Source organism: Artibeus jamaicensis, unplaced genomic scaffold (assembly GCF_021234435.1).
Source record: "Artibeus jamaicensis isolate MK-2021 breed Jamaican fruit bat unplaced genomic scaffold, CSHL_Jam_final scaffold_1019, whole genome shotgun sequence".
NCBI lineage: Eukaryota > Metazoa > Chordata > Mammalia > Chiroptera > Phyllostomidae > Artibeus > Artibeus jamaicensis.
In genome coordinates this window covers 4,168,579-4,177,787 of record NW_026522025.1, presented here as the reverse complement: position 1 = coordinate 4,177,787, position 9,209 = coordinate 4,168,579, and the positions used below count along the sequence as shown (strand labels likewise).

The window sequence follows — 9,209 nt, the reverse complement described above, 5'->3', positions numbered from 1 at the left end:
CGCTTCTCAGGGGCTGAGCTGGTGACCGCCAGGCTCTAAATCTGAGATGTAGGGACTATTTTTTAAATCTTCACATGTGGACACGTATTGGTTTTAGAGAGAGGAATTGAGGGAAACATTGACAGGAGAAGCGTCAATTGGTTGCGTCTTGCAGGAGCCCTGACTGGTAATCAAACCTTTCAGTTTCTGGGACAAAGCTCCAACCCAGCCACACCAGCTATGGCAGATGTAGGAAAACTTTTAAATAAAGGAGCAAGTAAAAGCCGGGAAAAAGCCCCAAGATCCTAAAACCATGTCCCTCTGCAGGGGCCTGGAAAGGACTTGGGGTAAGGAAAAGACATGGTCACATTTTGTGTGCCTGCGTCAGATTTCCTTGAGAGGCCTCCATTTCTTAGCAGTAATAACAACACTAAATGAAGTCAGTCCAGCTTGCTTCTCTCCCGATTTGCGAAGGCAGGGGCGGCAAGGGCGGAGGGAGCACACACTGGACGCAGGTGAAGGCCCCCAACCCCTGCACCCGACACGGCCCTCCACCAGGGTGGAGACAGAATACGCCTTCCACGAGGATTTCCATGCTCATTTTATTTCAACAGTCAACTTGTCCCCAGAGAAGAAACTGCTGGTGTCACAGGCACTTGGGAAGCACCATTCTATTCTCTGAGAACGGCATCAGTGCTTACAAATGGCCCATTTTTTAAAGTTGGCAATCACTATAAAAACACTAAATAAAACTGTAATAGATTTTTTAAAAACTACAAATGATGCCTATAAATGGCTTAAACTTTACGGAGGGGAGGGGAAGCAGCCCCAGTGGCCATGATGCTTACTGGGGGGGCCCTGGAGAAGGGGCGAGGGGCAATGGCCAGGCTGGCCACGGGAGGCGGAGCAGCGGAGAAGGACGTTCCAGAACCTGCTGTCAGTGCCCCGGTCCCAGCTGCTCGCACCTGCCACCTGGACGAGCCAGAAGGTCGAAATGCATGGCGCTTCCTGTTCGGGAGCAAGGTCTGAGGAAATCAAAGAACGCATCCAAGGGCGAGTCTCATAAAGGGCAGCACAACCCAAAGATGGTTAAATTCATTCCTAAATGTGAGTTTCCACCAGCCCCCTTCCTCAGAGCCCTGGTCCTCCCAGGGAACTTCCTCTTCCCTTCTCCTGTTCAAGCTCACATCTTGGGACTGAGAGAAACTTGGAAACCACCCTCTTTCCTCCTTCCTGAAGTGGGAATTAACTCTATCTTGTATCTATCACTACCCTCCCTCCCTGCACGTCACTGAGGACGGACAAGATCACCACGGCAGCCACACCCCCGCTGCCCCGCCCCGCAGGCCCGAGGGCCTGGGCCTAGTCGGACTGCTCCTGAGACGAAGGCTGGCTGGGCTCGGGTGGCGCCTCCGCATCCTGGTCATCTGCAGAGAACAAACAAGAGGGACCTGGACTTAGAAGTAGGAAAATTACCTATTTTCAGGCCCTAAGGAGAATTAATTTGCTTTTAATTTGCTAGGTGTTAGGAGACTGGAATTCTAGTCCCCACATGATACAGGCTCAAGCTCAAACTCCAGCCCTGCCTGTCACAGGCTGGGCAGCATGACAGAAGCTACCTCGAAGCTCTGACCCCGGTTCCTCCTCCGGCCTAATCAGATGATCCCTACCTTGCAGCAACAGGCTGGCACGGGGACCAGGTAAAACAGTGAGAACTAACTCTCACGAATGTCTGTATCATTGCAGGTTCTGTCTAACCCTCAAGATAACCTCATGAGGCAGGGAGCACCCTTGGCCCACTTTTGCAGATACTGAAGCTGAGGCCCCACGGAGTGAACTAACTTCCCAAGGTCACATGGCTGGTAAGTGCGAGAGCCTGGCTGTCTGCCCAGCACCGAGGCCAGCGTGCTTCATTCAGGCCACCTCTCCAGCTCACAGGTCCAGGCGGCTCACACAGCAAGTGTGCAGGGGCCTCAGTGTCCTCCTCGGTAAAATGGGAATGATTATCGCCTGATGAACCCGGCTCAGGAGCTCTTTCTGACAGTCATCGTAAAGGCTGTGCTGAGTTTGCCAACCCTTTCCAAATCATTTCTTTTCCTGAGAGGCTTCAGGGGACGATTGAAAGAGATTTTTAAAAAATCCTTCAACGTAAAAGTAACACAACCTAGAGATGCTTGAATTCATTCTCCGAAGGGCCCTTAAAAGAAAACCCAAAACATTTTCACATCCAAAATTTCCGTTGACCTTCACAGTGAGCCAATGAAGGGGCTCGTTTTACAGAAGAGAAGACCGAGGCCTAGAGAAGGGTTTGTGGCTGGCGAATCTCACCCAGCGCACCGGTGGCAGAGCTGCAAAGGGCAGGTTCTCGCTCCAGAGAGGCCCGAGGAGAGGACCATCCCTACCAGACCAGACCGACTCCTGCTGCTGCTCCCCCATCAGAGAGGCCGGGCACGTCTGTTCTGAACACACCGCACTCACGCCTTCCTTCACACCTTTGCCCACAAGCCCTGAAGAGCCAGTTCTGGATGAGGCACTGGAGCCAGACAGAGAATTCTGTTGAAACCTGAGCCATGCCATTTACATCTCTGAGAACCGCTCAGGGTTCTGTTGGTTTCCTCGGCTGAGATGGGGGCCCACCTCCCTTTGTTCGTGCATGGAATTTAAGGGGGTGTAAGGAAAGAGCTTATCCCAGGCACAGCACATTTTAATTCTGTTCTCTATTTCCCCTCTCTCCACATCTACTTCAGGTTAGCCCCCTTCCTTTAAAAAGGCTTCCTGGCTCCCCCCCACACTAGAAGGCTGGTATTCACTCACCAGTGGTCTCCTGGTCCGTATCAGAATGAATGGCCAGTGAGAAAGATGCTGGTGGTGGCGGCGGCGGCAGTGGGGGTAGGAAGTGGATAGCAGAGAGGAAGCCTGGTGGGAGGAACTGGGGCTGTGGTGACAGCGGCGGTGATGGCAGCAATGGCGGTGGCAGCAGGGTTGGTGGCGGCGGCGGCAGCAGGGTGGGCGGTGGAGGGTAGCTTGGCTGGAAGTCTTCCCCTGGCTCTGATACCTGTGTGGCACAGTCAGCGGAGAAGCCAGACAGGGGAGACGGTTAGCCAGATGGGCTGATCAAACATGTCCCATTCTCCTAAATGGGGGGCTCCCCATGGGCTAGATTCACCTGTGTGGCCCAAATACCTAGACAGAAGGCACTTGAAATCAGGTGTTCAGCAAACACCCACCTAACGACTGAAGGCAAGAAGGTGCACAGGCACATCTCATATAAGCCTGGAGAAGAGCCACACAGTTGCCGGGACTGAGCCCTGCCGTCTCTGCTGAGATCCATTACCTCACTTCATCCTCATGACCCAAGGAGTGTGGCTCTCTTCCCACCCCCATTGTAATGACAAAAACCAGCGTCCATGGCATGAAGCTACTGCCCCTGGGCCTCAGGGGTGTGAGTGACTGAGGCAGGACCGGACCCCAAGTCTGCGTGACCCTGCTGCTCTGAGTCGGGCAAGGGTCCAAGTGCATCCCCACCCTCTTACGGCCCCATCTTCTGCCACACATGACTTGTCATTAAGAATCAGGGAGTCTGCAGGTGCCTTATTCCAACAGGACAGAACACCTGGGTGTATGTAGTGCGGCTATTACTGAGTTGGGGAAGCTGGGTGACCTCAGGAAAGTGGCGTCAGCCATCAAGCATTCTGTGCTCCTGTTACTTCTTCAGAGGATGGCAGCCAACCCCAGGCCACTGGGCCCCAGGGCTGGAGGGAAGGGATCTGGAGGGCTGACGACTGCACAGCTCCAAGTTTAACTGAGAAAGACAGGAGTGTACTAAAAATAACAGTGAATTTCAGATGTGGTTCCTATTATTTATTCTCCATCCAGACACTTCAGAGCAGTACTTCTCAAACTGTGTTCTGGAGAATTCTGGTGTCCCACAAGATATTTTTAAGTGCTTTTAGGTGTTCTTTGTCAAGGGAGTTGGAGAAACCCCACAGATTGCCCACACATTGGTGAGTCACACGTGAGCACATTAAAGCCTCGAGGCCATCTGCAAAAATCTCCTTAGATTAACCCAGCATTTCCTAACTTAATGTGTCCACAAGGAAGGAAAGCCTATTTTAAGTACCTAGTATACGCCAGACCCTGTGCCAGGCACCTTACTGAATCTATCAATGGCCCTATGAGACAGGTACTCTTAACCCCGTTGCACAGACGAAGAACCTGAATGAAGTCCTTAGAAGTAGGTGACTTCCCCAGGCCATACAGCCAGTAAAAAGGAGGATAAGACACCAGGTCTGTCCAACTCCAGGCCTGTGATTTTTTTGTGGGAAGAGAACAGAGGAAGCAAAGCAGAAGCAGGTGGGGCAGACACAAGAATAAAAGGCAGACGATGTCCCTGGGGAGTACACGGGTTCTGGGCAGGGGGAGCAGAACAAGGATGAAAGCAATTCACAGGCTCTTGGTTTGAAGCAGCTTTGCAAATAAATGCTGGATCTTCTATACAGACGTGAAGTGGGTGGCAGGGAGATTATCAGTGCTTTAATTCCAAGCTAGTCAGCCAAGTTTCCCCTGGATCATAGCTCCTGCCTGGGGCTTGTGGTAGCAGCGCAGGCCCCGTAAACCAGCTGAGATCACACTCTTTAACAATGGCCGTCTGGCAGGCCTGTCAATCAGAGCCCTGCTCTGGACGCTGGGCTCCAGGCTTCTGTGTGAGCAGACGGTGGGTGCTTGCTCCACTTGGCCACAACCCCTCTCTTTGTGTGGAGGCTAGAGACGCCACACTATCACTGGGGTTGCAAGGGGGTGGCCAGTACCCACGGATTGCAGGTGGGGCAGGGTAGTGGTGAGTCTGATTTACTCTACCTCTGCCTGAGAGACAGGCTTAGGGTAGCAGAAAACACCCAGCTCCAGAGTCAGGGCAGCCTGGGTGTATGTCCTGTTTCCGTTATCGACCTGCTGGGTAATGTGGATCCCAGTCCCTCACCAACCAGTTCTGTGACCTTGGACAGATGCAGAACTTCTCCAAGCCTTTCTCTACTCTACAATGAAATAATAACACGTACCTCAAAGGCTCAAATAAGGGTCACTAGATGCCCTAGAAATTATTAAGAACAGTGATTTTCAGACTTTCCCTGCTTGAATCAATAAAAAGTGATGCATAAATAAAACTACAATATCTGAAACAGAGAGAAGGGGCACCACTGAGGCTGAAGCAGGAGTGGGGGCCCAGCGCCCCACATGCCTGACCGGCCTGGGCAGAGCTGGGACTCCACGGTACTGGCTTCACATGCTGTGGCTAACGACCCTCATTATGTAAATGTCAAGCTTTCATGTTTTTTATCGCTTTCCACACTAAACCAAACAAGCCTGCTCCCTCCTCACTCTTGTCCACCCCCCGCGTGAGGAAACGTCTCTTTAACCCTCAAGGTTAGGCTTTTCGCTCTGAGGAAAGGAGCAGAGGTGATGGTGGTCTACATTTCCTTGAACCTGAGCTGCGCTGGAGCCCGCCCCCTCTCCAGGTCCAGCCTTATGAACCCAAAGTCAAAGTCAGGACTGGCCCCACAGGCCTTTCACTAATCTGCCTGCAGTCCTGGCAGCCCTCAGGGAGACGGCTTTAAACTATCCTGGCGTGGAAGTAGCTGGTAACCAAAGCCACAAAACCTGGTCGCCCTGACTTGCATCTCATCATACAGCAGAGACGCCCTGACTTACACAGCCAGTACTCAAAACTCCAGGCCTGTGGAGCACACTGGTTTTTAACTGACCACTGATCTTATGAAAGGATTGAATGTCATTCTTTCTTTCAACACATATTTCCTAAGGTGACAGGTGTTTGGGGGAAAGGTTTCCATAGTTTTCATGACTAACCTTAAATGCCACTTCCTCCTGAAAGTCCTCTGTAGTCTCAAGTGGGCCAGACCTTGGGGCAGGGGACCTAGGTCTGCTTCCGCCTCTGCCCTGAACTAGATGGCTCCAGGAAAGTGGTATTTCCTTTCTGATGCCCAGCAAAACGAAGGGCCCTGCTAGCGCCAGCATTCCACGAGCCCAGGCTGGTGGTCACTCAGTCAGTGTTCCCCGGCTTATCTGAGGTGTGTCTGAGTTCCCAGAGCTTCTTAGTCTACGGCTCTCAAAGGCAAATGCCACAGCCCAGGCTGACCTGTGTACACACGGCTGGACTTATGTACACGTGTGCACTTCCAAAGGTGCACCATGGACAAGGAAGCCAACTGGCACCCTAGAATTGAGCACATATACATGTAACAGCAGCAAGGGCAAATGGCACAAGGAGGAACCCGGAAAGGAGTCAGGGTGGCACTCACCGAGCCTCCTCCATGGTACTGGCTGTAGGACACGTGCCGGAAGCCCTGCTGCAGAGGGATCCCCAAGCCTGGGGACACATCCTGGTAGCCCAGCGGGAACGGGTGATAGGGGTACATGCTGGAGCAGCTGGGATACAGCTTGGCAGGATCTCTCTCCCGGTACTCAGACCCCACCACAGAATCCGAGTGGATGTTCAGAGAAAGCCCTAAAAAGGCAAGTGATGAGGGCAGTATTAAAAACACAAAGAGCTGGGAAAAAGAGCATCACGTTACTATCCAAAGACAGAGGTACAGTAAACACTCAGATCCATTTACAAATAACTCCCACATCCATTATGCTTTTGACCCTCCCTGCTTTTTAAACCTTTCCCCCACATCCCACGGTTCGAAAAATCCTGGGCACAGCCACACAGCCCACTCAGGCTGACTCCTACTTCCACTCCAGCCTTCTCCAGTGCGATAAACTAGCAGTTCCTTCTTTCTCATCCACCTCAAGGCCTCTGCAGATGCTGTTCCCTCATCTTGGAAAGCGTTCTCCCCTAAACCCATGTTGCCAGCCTCCTCAGTACTCAACTTCTACTCTCCCTTAGGACCACAGCAAGACCATTAACTGTTAGAGAGCTCTACACAATGATGTGTGAGATTCCCTGATCGGCGCCGCTCCTCTCACAAGGACAAGATCCCTGAGGGCAAGGGACTGGACTTTCCCCATCACCTTTTCATCACTATCATCTGGCACCTAGTTCCGTGCTCAGTCCCTGGCATTGAGAGAAGGAGCAAAGGAAGGCATCGGGTCAGAGGAAAGGTATCCTTCTACAGGACTGTTGTTCTCTGGGGACCAGGTTTTCCTAGTATATCCCAGAAGACAGAAACGGCCTGCAGGGCACACCCAGGCCAATCCCCTTAACACACAGGCAGAAGGAACTTGAACGTGGCAGAGTGCATGGCCCCTGTCCCCAGACTCAGAGATGGGTTCCTCCTTTTACCCATCACGGGAAAAACCAACAGGGATCTGCACTCAAAACCAGCCGTTTTTCTAAAAGCCTCAAACCTACATGTGACTTGAAGTTGCACTTTAATGCTGAAAGCATAATATACATAGGAACAACATAATTTATGTTTATGGTGGGCAGGAAAAAGTAGACAGCATCTCAAAGAACCAACTTTCTCCTGCATGGAGCAGAAAAAAAGCTGTCCCATTCCCTCCCACCCACGCCCAGGGAAAGGGTGAGCGAGGGTATGAAAGAGCGTGCGCACGCACACTGGGCCCGGACTCGGATAAGGGGAGGGGCCTCCAGAAGGCAGAGGTGGAAGGGCGGTCAGGCACAGGAAGTCCTTCGGGGGGAGGGGGCAGGGTGGGGGAAGGCTCCCGCTCAAGAAATGAGCGGGAAAATGTGCTCAGGCAGATTGGAAGAAGGTAGAGTTGAAGAGAAGCCTTCTAGAAAAAAACCATCAGCTCTCGGAAAAGGTGGAGGAATGCGCAGGTGCAATGATCATTGCACCCACTGAGACAGCCTTGGGGGAGGTGCCTCCAGCACAGGAAAAGGCAGGAAGAGGTGCGCGCAAGCGCAGTAGGGCCAAAGTCTCTTCAAGAAGCCCGGGCTGAGGGAACTGGAGGCCATTTTATCCTTGCAAGATAGAAAGGCAAGTGTTGTAGCTAAGTATTAAAAACCGTCTGCACCACCCATTGCTATCTCTTTCACCTTTTTGCAAAAAGCACTCAACCCCAATCCATATTCAGAAGAAGCTTTCTTAAAACAAGCTTACTCCAGAAAGCATTTTCCCCACCCCCTCCCCCAAGTCCCATCCGTGGACGTCAACATGGGGTTAGGGGAGGCTGCAGCCCTAACAGGAACCAATAGCAGAGGAGGGCTGCACGGAGCCTGGGAATCTTACCGAAGGCTAACGACGAGCTGGGAATGGGCCGCAGCGACCTAGGCATCTCCATGTGGCCAGAACCTCCCGTGCCTGTGGCCTCCACACCGGCCTGGGGCCCCACGAAACTGGGAACGGCCACAGCAGCTTGTTCGTCTCCACCGGTGTGGCCGCCTCCGGCCAGAACTGGCTGGAAGGCGCTGGGGCCAGGGCTTGGGCCGTGCGGTGGTCTCTCCTGCAAGTAGGTGGCCGCCCTGTCCTCAGGGCCCTGCTCCAGGTCTCCAGAACTGGCCGGCGGAGGCAGTGGATGGAGGTTGGAGGCTGGGGCGGCAGCTTCGGCCCGGGACGCTAGCTCCTGATCCTCTTCGGAGGCTTGCTTCCTGAGCACCTTCTGCGCGGCCATGATCTTCTGGCGTTCAGTGATAAGGTAGCACTTTTCGCAAGTGCACTGCTTCCAGCGACAGTTGCCCGCATGGCCCTTGACTGCCACCAAGAAGCCATGGTTCCGGCACCGCGAGCATTTAGGGGTGCGCAGCATCTTGTCGGCCAGTTTGGCAAGGTCTGCCTTCATGAAACAACCGCCACCTCTAGGAGCTGCCGAGCAAGTGAAGCGGGAAGAGCGGAGCCCCAGAAGTCCCTGGTGCTGGGGACATTGGATACACTTGTAACAAAGTTGTTCTCCATGCATCCCAGGAACTGCAGCAAGACCCCTTGCATTTTCTCAACTTTGGGAGGGGGGATGGTGCAAAATTTGGAGTTTTTGTGCCTTGATTAATCAGATGCAAGGGGTTGGGTTGAATAAATTTTATATGGAACACTATTGCATGTATGTCATCTGGGTTATCTGAAGTTGTAGGCATTTAATTTTCCGATATTTCTATTCTTATTACCCCCAGAGACAAGGTATTTTGTAACTTCAAAAAAGGCGGAGTAATGTTCAACGGTCTACAGATTTAAAACTCCAGAGGAATGTAGCTCTCAGTAAACCCATTCCAGTAGAAAAGCGTTCTAAGATAAAAACCGTGTTTCTCCTCCCAAAAG

General features: G+C 52.5%; 1 protein-coding gene across 1 annotated transcript; it reads right to left on the bottom strand.

Moving 5' to 3' along the window:
• Positions 1 to 1,341: 1,341 nt before the first annotated feature.
• DMRTB1 (DMRT like family B with proline rich C-terminal 1) lies at positions 1,342 to 8,712 on the bottom strand. The gene is made up of 4 exons (XM_037162061.2): positions 8,190 to 8,712; positions 6,294 to 6,499; positions 2,794 to 3,034; positions 1,342 to 1,406 (listed from the first exon to the last, which is right to left on the bottom strand). The coding sequence occupies exons 1-4, from the start codon at positions 8,704 to 8,706 to the stop codon at positions 1,342 to 1,344; spliced, it is 1,029 nt and encodes a 342-aa protein (XP_037017956.2). The 5' UTR covers positions 8,707 to 8,712.
• Positions 8,713 to 9,209: the final 497 nt, after the last annotated feature.

Coding starts and splice junctions, on each gene's coding strand:
- DMRTB1 (XM_037162061.2), bottom strand. CDS start 8,706: ATGCTGCGCACCCCTAAATGCTCGCGGTGCCGGAACCATGGCTTCTTG. Junction 6,500..8,189: donor CAGCTCGTCGTTAGCCTTCG/GTAAGATTCCCA, acceptor TTGCCTTTTTAG/GGCTTTCTCTGAACATCCAC. Junction 3,035..6,293: donor AGTACCATGGAGGAGGCTCG/GTGAGTGCCACC, acceptor TGTGCCACACAG/GTATCAGAGCCAGGGGAAGA.